This window comes from Meriones unguiculatus, chromosome 6 (genome assembly GCF_030254825.1).
Source record: "Meriones unguiculatus strain TT.TT164.6M chromosome 6, Bangor_MerUng_6.1, whole genome shotgun sequence".
NCBI classification, from domain to species: Eukaryota; Metazoa; Chordata; class Mammalia; order Rodentia; family Muridae; genus Meriones; species Meriones unguiculatus.
Window position 1 is genome coordinate 131,985,329 of NC_083354.1, and position 17,462 is coordinate 132,002,790.

General features: G+C 37.0%; 1 protein-coding gene across 1 annotated transcript in view; it reads left to right on the top strand.

Annotated features, from left to right (window-relative positions):
- Nucleotides 1–17,462, top strand: part of Rmdn1 (regulator of microtubule dynamics 1) — a 29,812-nt gene that overhangs the window by 8,803 nt on the left and 3,547 nt on the right. The window contains exons 3-8 of the mRNA XM_021662818.2: nt 2,747–2,837; nt 4,286–4,445; nt 11,441–11,530; nt 14,602–14,657; nt 16,009–16,096; nt 17,403–17,433. Of these exons, the coding sequence (XP_021518493.1) occupies nt 2,747–2,837; nt 4,286–4,445; nt 11,441–11,530; nt 14,602–14,657; nt 16,009–16,096; nt 17,403–17,433 (516 nt within the window). The remainder of the gene's footprint in view (nt 1–2,746; nt 2,838–4,285; nt 4,446–11,440; nt 11,531–14,601; nt 14,658–16,008; nt 16,097–17,402; nt 17,434–17,462) is intronic.

Sequence of the window (17,462 nt, forward strand, 5' to 3'; positions counted from 1 at the left end):
TAGGTATTAAATGATCCAAAATGGAAGCTTGAAAGTTAACACTTTGGGACTTAATATGATCTTTTGTCTGCTTTTGAAAATAAAGTGCTTGTATTTGTATTCTTCATATTTTGGAGTAATTATCGACTTGATGTTCATAGGTCTGACATTTCCACCCACGAACCAGAATCTCCTTCAATATATTTAGTTTTAGAATAGTCTTCTGAAGCCGAATCTTTGGGCTATATCAGAGGCACTGTCTGATCTTTAAGAAAATGGATTATTGAAGTTTATATGGTGCACACACCTTCAGTCCTAGCACTCAAGAAGCAGCAGCAGGTGGATCTTTGTGAGTTCAAGGCCAACCTGATCTACTTGCTGACTTCCAGGTTAACCGTGGTTACATAGTGAGACCCTGTCTAAGAGGGAAAATAAAATCTCTATATATTTGTTAAATTAAAAGTACCTTTTCAGGAGATAGGTCTTCTTGAGGCCCATGAGCTTTGTGCCTTTACGGCAGCAGATGTGAAGGTGTCTGGGAAGATCTGCCATTTCTTTCTTCCTCTACCTTCTGAAGGAGCAGTAGGGAGCTGGGGTGTGGGGAGTACACACATATACTGTTAGTGTTGCCGTTGGATGGGGTTGATTGATTTATTCATTTCTCCCCCTTGCAGCACATATATATGTTACTGAATAGCTAAGTCAGCTTTTTTGTTTGTTTGTTTGTTTGTTTTATTATGTCTGTTTTTTGGGGGGGCGGTTGTTTTGTTTTGAAAGAGAGTCTCACTGTTTAGCCCTGGCTGGCCTAGAACTCTGTAGAAGGGCCTGCCCATGCCAAGCTAATTCTGCATTTTTTAAAAAAAATAAATCATCAGGGCATGATAGCGCCCATGTGTAACCCCAGCACTCGGGAGGCAGAAGCAAGCAGATGTCTTTCAGTGTCAGGCCAGCCAATTGACTAGTTAAGTCTCAAAAATACAAAATGGAAAAAAAAAAAAAAAAAAACGAAACAAAAGGTGCATTGAATGATAAAGCATTTACAATGATATGGAAACTTGGGGCAACACAGTGATGGTACTTAGTTTATTAGATGGATATGAATTAACAGGATGCATTGTCTATAAGCTCCTGTGGAATATTCTTTGCATATCATGCATACTTAACCACTGATCTATATCCCTAAGACTCAATTTTAATTCTTTTAAAATTGCACTTTCTGTTCTTACCACAAGGTGGTAGCAAATATGCAGTCTATGGCAAGAATGAAAAAAACAAGAGAGCATCAAAACCATTATTTCTATAAAATGGTCAGACACATTTAAACTGTGAGATCGATTAGATTATTCATAGTATTCTCCTGCAGGTGGACGCTTACTCAAAAACTACTTAGAAGATGAGCTAGTCACAAGTGAGCAACCTAAATGTTCTCCACGTATCACTTTCCTTCTCCGTACTTCTGCAACATTCCTCTTCAGGAATGAATGATCCTACAGATGTTCAGTATTACTTAAGTAATACTCCCTAGTATTTTAAAAGCAGTGCTTTCTGTACTTCTGAGAGACAGAGTTAGTGGTGTGTAAGATTTGCTTGAGATCTGGATGGTGATGTTATATTGATCCTTGCCTGTCAGAATGCATAATTACCATGTATTAAGCCCTGTATGAAAAACATAGAAGTCTGAGCGAAATGTAAGGAGTATTTTGCGTTTGTCCTGATGACTCTGATGTGACTGCAGTTCATTACACAAGAAAAACTAAAAAGCCAAGGTATCGTAGTGTATATATGTGACAAGTTTCACACCAATGGCATTTTTCTTTGAAAAATTTGCAAAAGTGTTATGAATTGATGTGCGTGCATTTAAGTCAAGTTTAGTATTTCATTGTACAGTTGTGTTTCTTACCTCATCTCAGGATATCTATATTGTCATAATTGAGGGTGAAAGTAAACTTAAAAGTTTAGACTGTTGTGTAGAATGTGGTTTCTATGTCTGCATCATAGCTTATTGTTTAATTTTTTCTGGATAGTGCAGAATATTATATAAGATAATAACGAGTTTTCAGATATGTACATGGAGTGTGTGCATGCTCCTGCCTGAGTACTGTGTGTGCCTGCAGTACTGTAATTGCATCATTGCTTAAAAATCACTTACTGTGTAGTTTTCAGAATTCCTTTTTAGAAAACATTACACACATTTTCAAATGCTGTATAGCATGCTATATTACACTGCAATATGTAATAAGGAAGTTGGAGCTAAGTGGGTTGAGAAAAAGAGAAAGCTAGATGGCGCATAGGAACATCTGGGGGGGGGGGGGCTCGTATATATGGACATTTACCCAAGGAGGACAGAAGAAGGCCTCTGACACCCGAGCTGTAGGTGGTTGTGAGCCACCAGACACACTGGGAAGCAAACGCTAGCCATAACCACTGAGCACTCAGTCCCTCTAGTCCCATTACCACCATTTCCTATAGGGCATGATACTTAACTAATTAGCAGCAGCAGCAAGAGGAGTGTGCAGGTTTCTGTGCCATACTGTCCTCATAAGAAATTACTTTTTTCACTGTTTAAAAACTTTATTCATTAAATATAGTGTCTTAAGTCTTCTGAGTTGTAACCCCTGTAGTTTCTGTAGATAGATCACTTACTATAATTGCTTCCTGCTGCAATACTTTCATCTTGATGGTTCAGAATTTCTGATTTAAAGGTAATTTGTCTGGTTTTGTTAACATATATAAAATTGATATTTTTATTTTCACATTATGCTCTTAGAAGTTGAAGAAATACTTGAGCAAGCGGACTACCTGTATGAAAGTGGAGAAACAGAGAAGCTTTATCATCTGCTTACACAGCATAAGGAAAGGTGAGCAGTGTATGATCTGTCTGGGCTTGAGGTTAGCTTCAAACCTTAATGGTTCTTGGTATTTGTGCAACTTTTTCTTCAAAGTATTTCTTAGAGTTCAGTTAATAGTAAATCATCATTTAAATAAATGGCTGAAAAGTCCTCTTTAAGTGTCATTCATTTGTAAAGATTGTTCTTATTCTACTGGAATGCTGAACTATGTTTTTCTATTTTGTTTTGCTTTATAAAATATCACTAAATATAAGCATTTTATTATTATACATATTTCTTGTTTTTTTAAAAAAGGAATTCCTAATTGGTATAAGATTTAAATTAATTTACTGGAGTTTAGAATGGTTCTATGATACTATGGAATGGCAGTTGTGTTTAGAAAGAGTTTTCAAAGAAATACAAATAACTTCTGATTTCTGCTTTTAGTTGTAGATGACATGTTTTGTGTAGAATGTCAGGGGAAGGGATGGAAACCTCAGGTCTCTAAGTCAAATAAGGCTAATGGCATTTCCAGGCATTTACTTCATCCTCCTGATCTGGAAATATTGAGTTGCTTTTTATCTACTCCTGTCAATCGTTTCAAAAGCCACCCTCCCCCCCAGTTCCCATCAACTTTAGTTGATGTGTTTCTATAAAATCAGTTTTTACCTCTTCAGTCTGTCTTCATGAGTTGGCTGTTTTGTCATTTTGCATTACTTCTTTGAAAAGAAAGCTGTGAGGTATAATTATGTACTGTTGATACCTTTAGCTTCAGCATTTTAAAGTGAATGCTATTTTTGTTAACAAAGAAAAATATAAATTCTCCTTAAGCACACACACTTAAAACAAGTAATTCAAGGTTAAAACACTTTTATCGATTGTGATTTTTAATTTGTTGGCCCTCTTTTATTTTATATGATGGTATTTAAAGAGCAGTTCTTCAAGGAGTCCACTGCCCATACTTGATAAATACCATATGGCATCATGGCACTGAAATTTAGGGTTTAGGTTGAGATTGCATTGTATCCAGTCATTCATGCATACACAAGAAAGTAACTAGTACACACCTGTTGTTTGCCAAATGTATTTGCAGCAAAGGATTTGGAGGTTCCGTTTTTATCGTTTATGATGCTTCCATAAAGTAAATGTATTTTATGGTACTGTCCAAACCAGTCAGGAGTTGTATAAAGTACAGTGTCAATAAATCAAGCCTAATGATATATGTTGAGCTTGAGGGCCCGTGTTCAAAGAACTGCAATACGAAAGTATTTTCTAAGTTAATGTTTGCAAATAATTTGGAAAATTTCAAGAGTTTAGCAAATAAGTACTTTGTGAAGGAAAATAATAGTATTGATAATGTTTCTTCTGTGATTCTTGATACATTGTAATTAAGATGAAAGAACTGTCATTAGTGGTGTGAACTTTTAACAGTTTTTCCAGTGTGAAGTAAGATGCTTTTATGTCTTGTCTAAAATTAGTGAAGATGCAGAGCTCCTCTGGCGGTTGGCACGAGCATCACGTGACATAGCACAGCTTAGTAAGACTTCAGAAGAGGAAAGAAAAGTTTTGGTGTATGAAGCCCTAGAGTATGCAAAAAGAGCACTAGAGAAAAATGAGTCAAGCTTTGCTGCTCACAAGGTGAGTTAGTTAATAAACGTGTTATGTGATGAAAGCTGTCTTGGTCTCTACTTACCTGTTACTCATAACCTATGGTAGGAGAAAAAAATGCTCAATTTTAAAGGATTAGAGACAGGATTGATAGAGTTTTGAGTTTGAACAGGCAGCCTAACTCCAATGTATGTTTGATAAATTCCTTTTGTGAAGCATATGAGTGCCTGACTTTAAACAAATGGTAGAAGTTGCCAGTCTTTATTGTATAGTATAGCAAACAGTTGACATAGTAAGTGTAATGCCGAGCATGTTGGTATGACCCTGCAATCTCAGCACGGGGGAAGCAAAAGCAGGAGAATAGGGAGTGCCAGGATAGCGTGGGCCACACTGTTAGACTTTCTCTGAACCAACCCCAAATTGCCCCACATTTTTGTGCTTCATTTTCCTCTCTGTGTTTTTGGCTACACAGCAGTGGAGTACAGCTACGGGAGAAGCGGGAACCAGTGTGATTCCCGTATCTTGACTACTTTTCACTGGTGCACAGCAGGTTTGCAGTAATACAGAGAGACTGGCAGTGAAGCCATTGGCATCTTGGATTAGGACTTTTTTTTTTTCCTTTTAAGACTTAAATTTACCCAGCAGTCAGGCAGAGGTAGGCAGATCTCTGTGAATTCAAGGCCAGCCTGGTCTATAGAGTGAGTTCCAGGACAGCCAGGGCTGTTACACAGAGAAACTCTATCTCGAAAAGCAAAAACAACAAACAACAGACAAACAAAAAAAGTATTAAATTTAAAAACAAATTTTAAAAATATTTACTTATGTGTGTTTTCCATATATGTACATATATATACATATATATGTATATTTGTATACATGTTTAACCATGTGCCTGATGCTTGGTACCCATGGAGGTCAGAAGAGGATAATGGATCCCTTAGATCTGGAGTTAAGGATAGCTGGAAACTACCACATGGGTACTAGAAACAGACCAAGTCCTCTGCAAGAATTGTTTTTACATGCTGAGCTATCTTTACAGCCACTTCTATATGAGTTTTTGTGTGAGCATTTTTGTAGGTGTGTGGTGTTATTTCTGGGTCTTCTATTTGATTCCCTTGATTCACCGTTCTGTTCTATGCCAGTACTATGTGATTTTTATTACTATTGCTCTGTAGTACAGCTTGAGATCAGGGATGGAGATAGCTCTATACAGTCTTTTGTTGTCCAGGATTGATGAAATTGAGAATTTTTCTTTCAAGGTCTATAAAGAATTGTGTTGATATTTTGATGGGAATTGCATTGAATCTGTAGATTGCTTTTGGTAGGATGGCCATTTTAACTATGTTAATCCTACTGATCCGTGAGCATGGGAGATCTTTCCATCTTTTGATGTCTTCTTCAATTTCTTTCTTCAGAGACTTGAAGTTTTTTTCAAACAGGTCTTTTACTTGCTTGGTTAGAGTCAGACCAAGGTACTTTATGTTATTAATGGCTACTGTAAAGGGTGTAGTTTCCATAATTTCTTTCTCGGCCCTTTTGTTTTTCATATACCACACTTTTAAACTACTTTTTCTCTCCCCAATTTCTCTGGCTAGAATCTTACGTACAGTGTTGAGTAATAATGACCAGAATCAATACCTTTGTCTTACACAAAATTTTGAAAGATATGTAATCAACATCTTTTTTTAATGATCTACATTTTAAATTATGTATACATGTATGTGTCTATATGTGGCTATGTAATTGTAAGTGCAGGTGCTCTAGTGTCCTGGTCAGAGGCATTGGATCCTCGTGGAGCTGGAGGGATGAGCAGGTTTAACCTTCCCAGATCAAGTGCTGAGAATCCAGTGCTTAACTGCCGAGCCATGTGCGTAGCCCGATCTCTTTGTTCACTGTGACATTTTTATAGGCACATAAAATTACACTCATGTCCTCTCTTATTGCCACCTATCTTATGTCCTCCCATATCTCTCATTGTCTCCCTTTTACTTCCTTTCGGGGAACTGCATAAGGACATTACACTCTGTGGTTGTGCATATGATACAGAGAGTATACTACAATACAGATCAATACTTTCTTTTGGAGGATTGCATAAAGAGAGAAAGAGACACACAGAAAGAGAAAAAGAGCAGGAAAAGTGGGGAAAGGGGGCTGGCAGAACCAAGGTGTCTGGATTATTTTAATGAAGGGTCTCTGGGAAAGGAGAAGCCCTGGCCCGTGGTAAGGCCAGCCAGCATATGCCAGCCACACCCTGCATCAGATAGAGACCTAACAATCATGTTGCCTTGATTTTTCATATTTCTTTCGTTTCTAATGGAACTTCGACATCTGGTATTAGCTTACTGATTTAAAAACAAAACAAAAGCATATTTTTATCTCCTTTATTCTTTCAGTTAACAACTTTATGATTTTTCTAGGTTGTAGCAAGATATATATAATCTTACTCTCTTTAACTCCCTTGCTTCTCCCGTCCACTCTTCTCATGGCCTGGCTCAGTTTATGGGCAGTTAATTAACTGAATGCATGTGCATCGTCTCCATGCCATCATGTGTCTTAGTGTAGGTGCAGATCTTGTTTCTGCGCTGTCTTGCTTTGCCCTGAGTACTTTTGATGGAGCATAGCCTTTGTCGTGCACTCTTACTGTATTGGTCTCTTTGTGTTGATCTGTATTGGTCTGTATTGTAGTCTACTCTTTGTATCATAGGCACAACCACAGAGTGTAGTCTGTTGATGAGACAGTGGGTCTTAGAACTAGAGAAGTGCCTCAGTTTCTAGGTATTGGACAGGGATGTTAGCAAATTTTGCAATAGTATGCCTTAGTACATAGGACCTTTAAGCACTTACCACTGTTTGTTTTTTTCTTCCGAGGACCTAGTGAGTTTCACTCCCAGTATATGGCTCAGACCAGGTTTCCACTGTGTAGAACACTGCATAGTTCTGAGTGAGGCTTTGCTCTGTAGCTACAAGTGTTCTGGAAGGCTCAGGATCCTTCCATAATATTTGCCCTAGGTTTCCAGAGAGGCTGGTGTAGGGAGGGCATTAAGCATCTAGAGTCTCCTCCCAGTCAGCTCAGCAGGGGAGGTACCATAGTTTTTAAGCATTAAATGTTTCAGGTGGATTGAGTATTTTGTATGTGCTAAGTCTAATTGGTTTTCAATATTCAAATCTGTTTCCCTGCTGTTTTCTATTTCGTTTTTTTTTTTTTTCCTTTTTTTATCCTTTCTTGAAAGTGGGGTATTGAAATACCATTTTTCCCTTATAGTGTCTTATTATCAGTTTTGGATATTTTAGGGTTATGTTCTCTTTTCTTTTTTATACCTGTTATAGTCCATTTTGTCTGTTATCAGTGTAACACTCCATCTCTTTGTAGTGTTGTTTACATGAAGTACTTTTAACCTCTATCCTATGTTTCTTTGAACCTCACTGTTATGTAACATATACTGACTCATGTTTTTAATGCACTCTACTAATTTCTATCCAATATTGGAGAGGAGTTGATTCTACTTTGCTATTTTTGTTTATGTTGTTTGAATTTTTTATATTTATGGCATGTTTGTTTCATGTCATTTTGTTTCTCATTTCTTCTATTAATGTCCATTTTCTTGGAATTAGATTACATGTATGTGTTTAATTTTTATTTATTATACTGTTTATTTTCATTAGAATAATAGCTTATAACAATGTACTTTTGGGCCAGATGTCAATTTCATTAGTATATACAGTTTGGTTCCTATGTATCTTTACTCTGCTTACTTTGAGTAAATTTACTGTCACTTTGTTGACTTAGCCTCTGCAATAACTGTGAGAAATAGAGTTGTGTTATTTAATGTACCCAATAAATGGCATTTTGTTCATCAGCCAAGCCCACTTAAAATAGGCACTCATGGTTGCTGATGAGAAATCTGCTATTAATACTAATGATTCCCTATGGTTGTGGCTACAGGCATGTAACTGTCATTCTTCCTAGCTCTTTCACTCAAAAGTTTGTTTTAGCTCCTTTTTATTATTGATATTTTGTATAGTGAATCCTTATTCTCATACTTTTTTCTGTTTTGTTTTACAAATACTTTATTTTCAAATTTTATGAATGAATGTTTTGCCTATGTGTACTTCTGTACTGTGTATGTGTGTTACCCTGAGGAGGTCAGAGCAGAGTACTAAATTTCTTGGAACTGGAGTTATAGACCATTTTCAGCCCGTACATGGGAGCTGGGAACTGAACCTGGGTCTTCTGAAGAGCATCATGTGCTTTTTACTGCCGAGCCACCCTTCAGCCATGTTTAGTTCCTATTTAAAAACATATTCATCTAGTGTGTTCATGCATACACCTGACCATATCAGTGCCTACCTGTTAGGGCAGTTTCTCTTTCTACCACTTTGTCCTCAGGGATTGAATTCAGTACATCAGGGACTGTTGGTGGCAAGTGTCTTTACTTGCAGAGCCATCTTGATGGCAAGAATAGTATATCCAAGAAACGGGTGGCCATGTCATATGACGTTGCTATGGACTTGTAAGACAGGGCCTTCATGCTGTGGGGGTGCATTTCTCCTGGACCTAGTTTGTTCAGTGTTCTTATCATTAGTGTTAAGTTTTTTCCACAGCTGTTGAAATAGTCATAATTTCTGTCTATTGATGTATCACATAATAATTTATGTACATTGAGTGATCATCTCTGAGAGGAATCCTGATTTGGTGAATATTCTGCTTGGTCACTTATTCATTATTGTAAACAATCCTTAATGTGCTATTGGGCTGGTTGCTAGTATTTTCTTGGATGACTTTTGCACCTATTCACTAAAGATGCTGGGCTCCAACTTTTTTCGTTGTCTTTCTTTGGCTTGATAATATCCATCCAGTTATCTCTTTAACAGAGAGATGTAAAAATGAAGCAATAACTACACTAATACACTAAGAAGTAATGGCTTTTCCTTTGGCAGTTCTGTAAAGCTAATGGCTTGAACTGATTACCTTGCCCTCCTCTAAGCAAGCAGGATGGGTATTCTCCATGCCATGCTGCCTGGAACTGGGGTGACATACACTGGCAGCTTTCTCCCTCTGCCTTCTGCAGTACTCGAGAGAATGCTAAAGTCAGGTGCAGTCATCTTGTCATTCTATTGTTCTAGCTCTTTTAAAGGATTTTGGGTTTCAGCTCTTCAAATTGATATTTCAGTGAGGAAAGAAACCTCCAAAAGTCTTCTCTACTGCCTTCCTGCCCCACCTCCGATAAGTACTAAAATTCCTCTTGGATTGAGTTCTCAAACATACTGACTTACTCAGCCATGTTTGGGGATTTGTTTAAGGTCTGTTAGGCAGAACTAGAGCAGCATCTTAGATTAGCTCTTCCTGCAGTTGAGGCAAAGCCAGATAGGGTGGCTTACAACTAACATTGACACTCCTTGGTGAGGTGGGAGGAAGAGGCAGGAGAATTTCCATAAAGCTAACAGCTGGTAGCCTAAAGTATGAGAACATTGGAAACATGAGATTCTAATCCCCCAAAGAAAACAGTTCCAAGTCCCAATCCATGCCACGGATACATGCCCCATCACCCCCCACACACATACACACACCATAGACATACAAAACAACAACAAAAATTTAAATGGAGAATCACTGCAGATAGTGGACATTTTAGAAATTGAAGTGTATATTGAAATAGAAGACAACAAACTAACATAAATCCTGATATCAGCTCTTGCTAATATAAGCATTAAGAATAGTCTTATATGAGCAGGCTAATCAAGGAGAAAATGTTTCGGGACCACCATGTTTGTTTTGTGTAGTAGGTAATAAATGCATAAAAGACTTTCTGGAAGCCGGAAAGATGGCTAAGGGGTTAGAGCACTTGCAGAGGACCCAGGTTTAGTTTCCAGCATGTGGTAGCTAATAGCTACCGGTAACTACAGTTTTCTAGGGAATCTGACATCCTGTTCTCTTCTCAGAACACTACACACATGGCACATAGACACATGTAGACAAAACAACCATACACATAAAATAAATCCCTTTTTTAAAAGAGAAGCTTTGTATTTGTAGTACAGAGGATTGCACATGATAGGGCAACACTCTGCCACTGAACTAAACCCCGAGCCCCTTAAAAGAGATTATTTTATTCAGTAGCTCTGATACATGGGAGAAGAACTGAGCACCAGGTTTAAAATTCTGTGTAACCCTTCTAGTGAACTGAATTTGTACAAGTAGATAACAGTGGAGACTAGATGATAATAGTCTTTAAGTATGTAGACGTGTGTAACAGCATTATTAAATGTGCCATTTTATTTTCAGTAAACATGTCACAACACAAAGTTTCTATGGAAAGTAGATTTAAATAAATTTATATCTTTTATTGTGTATATTAGGATCCTATAGAAATAGCTCACACACAGGGGAGAAATATTTATAATAAGAAAGTGTTGTATGCCCAAAATTTAAAAGGTCTTTTTGATCATCAAGAAAAATGAGCTCAATTGCTCCAAGTCATCACACATTTTTTTTTTTTAATGCAGACATTTTTTTCCCAACCCTACCCTAAATCTGGTGGCTCTCCATAGCATCTGAGTTTATGAAGTTTAGATATTTTAGATTTCTTTTTGGTAGAGAAACTCAGATTGTCTCAGTTTGGGTCTGTTGTCTGACAGTGGCTATGAAAGTGATACAGAGTTAGCAGTTTGTGCTGTTTCTGTTATAGCAATACAGAGGTTGAGAAGAGAGGTGAGAAGGTAAAATGAGTCATTCATTATAACCTGACCTACCTGTATACTCAGATGTTATTTCTCTAATATAGTGGCATTGTCTTAGTTTCCACCACTTTCTACTTCATGTTATAGGTCTCTGTAAGTGTGTCCTACCTTTTAGTTCCTAGAGGGCCATGTCTGCTTTTATTTTTATCTTTTGTTCTTAATCCATCATTAATAGTAACATTTTGCTAAATGAGAATAACGATTGAGGAGTACTCCGTTAATTTTTTCTTTGTAATAGATGGAATATTTAGAACAGTATTCTCACCTTTTATTTTTTCTAATTTTAGTGGTATGCAATCTGCATTAGTGATGTTGGAGATTATGAAGGAATCAAGGCTAAGATTGCAAATGCCTACATTATCAAGGAACATTTTGAGGTACTGATTTAAGTTGATGAATTTAAGAAGTTAATATTGTTCTAAATGGTTGTGTTAGTTATCGAGAATTGTGTATGGAGGGTGTTATTTACTTGGAGGCCTACTTCTTGGAAGGCCGGATATTAGGGTCTATTAGGATCCTATAGCAATAGCTCACACACAGGGGAGAGATATTTATAATAAGAAAGTGTTGTATGCCCAAAATTTAAACGGTCTTTTTGATCATCAAGAAAAATGAGCTCAATTGCTCCAAGTCATCACACATTTTTTTTTTTTAATGCAGACATTTTTTTCCCAACCCTACCCTAAATCTGGTGGCTCTCCATAGCATCTGAGTTTATGAAGTTTAGATATTTTAGATTTATTGGCATTGCTTGAGTGTGAGTTAGAGGCCCATTGAGGAAACAGACATGTGTTTTTTAAAAGAAGCACAAAACAAACCCCAGTGGGATAGAACAATAATAGTTGATCAATTCTTATAATTTTCTTTTTTTATTCTATTTATTCTTCTTTTTTTTTAAAGGATTTATTTTTATTATTTATACAGTCTTTTGTCTGCAGGCATGCTGCAGGCCAGAAGCAAGCACTAGATCTCAGAGATGGTTGTAAGCCACCATGTGGTTGCTGGGAATTGAACTCAGGACGTCTGGAAGAGCAGCCAGTGCCCTTAACCTCTGAGCCATCTCTCCAGCCCCCTCTTCCAGTTTTCTTAGTCAATTTAATTTATTAGTGCTTCTGCCTGATTTGTATATCTAAGGCCATTTATATGCTTTTCTAATCCAAGTACTGGGAGGTTCAGGATGGCCTCTCATCTATCTTAGTTCCTCTTTACTTGTCCCGTTTAGTAGTCTAGCCAGGCTTCACTACAATATGGGAGATGGCCTTCAAGAATAAATGTTTCAAAAGAAAAATTTCAGTGAGCAAACTTTTTCAAACCATTTGTAGTACAACTGATAACATCCTATAAAAAAATAATTGCTATATGTGACACGTAACTTTAATCACAGTACTTGGAAGCAACGATAGGCACATACGTGTGAGTTCAAGGCTAACCTGGTCTACATAGAAAGTTCCAGGGCAACCAGGGCTAAAAGACCCTGTCTAAAATAATAAGAAGAACATGGCTGAGCCAGTTTCTGTGAAGGTTTTGAATGTTGGTGGTTAAAATATAACAGTCTAAACAACTGACACACCACTCTTAGTAGTAATAATTTAGCTTAAGATTATGCCGTTGTATGTTTTATATTGTTTCAAATTTCTTCCTAATCTGTTTTTAATTACCTTTGTTCAGTGGTGAAAATTACATGAAAATCTATGTCTTTCATTTTCTGTGTGCACATATTTCATAATTCTCACCCAGAGCAAAACTACAACAGAAATGTTCAGCATTTAAAAATCTTTTATTATTTTGTAGATCATCTCCAAACTACACAGGAGCAACAAACACCACAGCTAGGAATGGGCTGGGTGTGCTACACAGTAACTCTTCAGGAGCTTACCGCCAGAAGGCCCAGTCTCTAGCTTATATAACTACTAGAGAAAAATAATATTGGACTAGCAACCAGGACACCGAACTTCTTAAACCAGCAGCATTGCATTTTACAGTTTGTTTACATGTTTACAGTTTGTTTCATATCTTAATATATCTGAATTCAGATTGCACTAGAAAGTTTGTGGTACCCTGTAGTATAAATTGGAAGCTGTAGCCTTTATTTTTCTTTGATAATATGAGTGTTTTTGCCTATCATATGTGTACCACAGCATGCAGTACATGGGAGGTCAGAAGAGGGTGTCAGAACCCCTGGAACTGGAGTTACAGATGGTTACGAGATGCCACATACATACTGGGACTCAAACCCATGTTCTCTGCAAGAGAAGTATGTGTTGTTATCCACTGAGCAGTTCCTCCAGCCCTGGCAGCAAGAATTTTAAATATTTAATCTTTTCAAGTGATATATAAAATGACTGTGTGCCGTATTGATTTTTATTTGCTTGCTTATATTCTTATTTATTTAAGGCAGGATCTCATTATGTAACCCAGACTGGCCTCAAATGTATGGTCTTCCCTAATCAGCCTTATAGATTCTGGGATTTTAGGTATATACCAGCACACCTAGCAATGTACTGGTTTTGGCACCTTAGATTCAGGAAAAGGGAGGTCAAAGAGCCTGACATTGAGTTCATGTCAGAAATAGTCCCTGTTCCCCTTACTTGGAAAAACTAATTGGTTACTGAGCTACCATGGGCAACATCCGAGCAGAGGTTCAAGGTTATATCCATACATGGTCCTTGGTGGAGTGTCAGTCTCAGAAAAGACCCCTGTGCCCAGATATATTTGGTCCTTGTGGAGCTCCTATCCTCTCCAGGTCATACTAACTCCCCTTCTTTCATATGATTCCCTGCACTCTGCCAAAGGTTTGGTTATGAGTCTTAGTATCTGCTTTGATACACTGCTAGGTAGAGTCTTTCAGAGGCTCTCTGCGGTAGGCTCCTGTCCTGTTACTTGTTTTCTCCTACGTCCAATGCCCATCCCATTTGTCTTTCTAAGTGAGGATTGATCATCTTACCCCGGGTCTTCTTTCTTGTTTATCTTCTTTAGGTGTACAGATTTTATTATGTTTATCATATCTTACAGGTCTATATAAGTGAGTATATACCATGTGTGTCTTTTTCCTTCTGGGATACCTCACTCACAATGATCTTTTCTAGATCCCACCATTTGCCAGAAATAACTCTTGTCCCCCTTACTAGGGAACCCACTTGGATACTGAGCTACCGTGGGCTATGTCTGAGCAGGTATTATAGGTTATATCCATGCATGGTCCTTGGTTAGAAAAACAAGTCTCAGAGAAGACCCCTGTGCCCAGATATATTTGGACCTTATGAAACATCTAGCTTTAACCTCTCACCTTTAAAGACATGTAAATACACGGGCCTCCATGAGTACCTGCACATACATGACATTTATTCACAGACACAAAAAAATAGAGTTTTAAAATGTGGGGTTATAATTTTCTTTTTTAACTCATTGCTTCTTTGGTGTTTAGAAAGATTTTCTTATTTCTTAACAGAAAGCAATTGAGCTGAACCCTAAAGATGCTACTTCAATTCACCTTATGGGTATTTGGTAAGAGAATTTCAGCAATATTTCTGTCCTATTTAGTGTGTCTTATTTCACAGGATGTATAAGCATCTTACTTTACAATTTATATGTAATAAAAAATAAGGTATTTAAAAACTATTTAACAGAGTCAAGTATTAAATCATAAAACAGCACTTTAGTATGTGTTGCTAGAAGATAGTAAAACTAGCCAGGCATGATAGTACATGCCTGTAATCCCAGCATTTAGACAATGGCAGAAAGATCAGGAGTTCAAATTCATCTTCACCTACATAGTGAGTTAAAGGCAGCATTGTTCACATGAGACCCTCCCTCAAAACCCTTTCTTGTCACCAGAGAAATAAAAAGTCCAAGAAAACTAAAAAGACTTTAAGATTCTTTTGTAGATGTTTTCTTTTCCTTTCTTGGGAAAGTCCTCATTTACCATGCTAAGTAAAACTGCAGAGGTTGCCACGTTGAAGTCTTTGTATCTTCAAGACATATCAGATTCAGATGTGATTAATCTTAAAAATATGTAATCTTTCTTCAAATTTCCATGTGATATTGTGTCTAGTATGAGAAATTATTCTGCTGGTATGAGGGCATACAAATGATTTAAATATTTGCTGGTGTAAATGTCTTATCAACTCTTCTACAAAAGAAATAAATACTACTTTTCAGATTAAATTACCTACTGAAGATTAATAATTATCAAAGGACAGCCACTTAACCAGTAAGCAAACATGTGATATGATCTATGCCTCAAGGAGTTCAATCCTTGCTCAAGGATCCCAAGTGTTTTTTTTTTTCCTATTTCAGAAAGTTGAAAATGTTTTTGCGTGTTTATCATCTACTTCACTCTTTTTAAAATAGGCATAAATTACGAGCTGTTATTTTTATCCAGGCATAGTGCATTTAGTTTTATTATTTAAAAGAGTCCTGAAATTTCTTATGTCAAAACTAGTAGTAAGCCAGGCATAAGCCACTCAAAAGCAAAAATGAGGCAGAAGGATTAAGAGTTCATGGCTAGCCTGGGGTACATATACCATGATTCTATCTCAAAAAAGAACTTAAAACAAGTTGTAATAGCAATCCTGTATCACTTAGTTGTTCTAAGGGACAAAGAAACAGTGATACTGGCCTGAGCCTGGCACAAAGTGACCACTATGGTTTACATTTAATCACAGAGCAGAGACCACTCTAGAGTCAGGCCAGTCACTAGGGTAATTAATTCAGCATGAATATCAACTGTGTGCCGTATAAAGTTCAATTACTTGAAACTGTATAACAGCATATTCCTTCATACTGTACATTAGGATGTTCGGGTCTCAGTAAAAAGGTGCAATTTGAATGTATAATACCATCTATTCCCTCGTAGGTGCTATACATTTGCTGAAATGCCTTGGTATCAAAGAAGAATTGCTAAAGTGCTGTTTGCAAATCCTCCTAGTTCCACTTATGAGGAGGTAGTATGATGTCCTTTTTAAGTTAGTACTGATTTCTTAACTACAGTACCATTCTACAGTGTCCACACACATGGAGATGTGATTCTGTGAGGGACTTGAGCGAATTTCTAATGATCCAATTCAACAATATCACAAAGGCTTAATACTTACTGTCCAGGACTGGTGAGTGCTTTTTTCTTGTTGTTTAGGTGAGTGGCTGATAATTTTGCTATATTGTCAGCTAAAGTACCTCATGACTAAAATAGACCTCCATTTTCTATTTATAATATATACCACATAGAAGCCAAAAAAGTAGAGAATATAATGATTATTACCCACTAAGTTATAGGAAGAACATATGATAAGAAAAAATTGTGAAAGGCTCTTAATATTTTAAAGGCTGTTTTCTTTTCCTATGAAAATAAAATGCAAAAAGAATTTATATATAAGCTTTAAAGCCTTCCCAGCTACCCCTTGGGTGCTGGGGTGTGAACCAGGCAGGGGTTTACTCCCTTAACTCCCTTCCTAGCCTACTGGATGAAAATCTTGATTTTACTTAGTCACTTAATTTGCAAACTGTGAGGAAACTGGCAATTGAAAAAAAAAATTATCTTAGTATTTCTCCTCTCATAGTAAAGGCTATTTGTTGTTTGTCCCTGGGAATCTATGGTATACAGTTGGATATTCAGGGACCTGATTTCTTTGCCTTCCCAGCCAAAACCAAAACAAAATACATATACACACACACACACACCCTTAACAAAATATAAGCAGTGTATTACAGATTGACTTCACCATTTAATTATATGTAGTTTGTATTAGAAGTGACTGTCATGACGTAAAAGAAAGGCAATAGCTGGAGGTGGTGCTGCATGCCTTTAATCCCAGCACTCAGGGAGGCAGAGGCAGGAAAACTGCTGTGAGTTCAAGGCCAGCCTGGTCTACAAAGTGAGTCCAGGACAACTAAGGCTAGATAGAGAAACCCTGTCTTGAAAAACCAAAAGAGAGAGAGAAGAAAAAGAAATGTAATAGCTGAAGTACATATGATCAGTTTAATTTTGTGCCATGATAGTTTGGTACAACCAGATATTTACTAGAAGTGATCCTCATTATTAAAATCCTAGTCTTTGGTGATTTAATAGTGTTATGTTTAGCCTGTTACTCTCCCTGCTGAACTTATCATTTGTTTTATAATCATTTACTTTCTGACACGTTTAGTAGTAAGAAAAGATCTTAAAATGTGAATGGCTTTTTTGTTTTGTTTTGTTTTTTAAGTAACTGAGTCTAATTCTTTCCATTTTATTTTCACTCTTTGCATTCTTAACAGGCCTTGAGATACTTTCACAGGGCAGAACAAGGTAAAATACGTTTACTTCAGCTATTAACA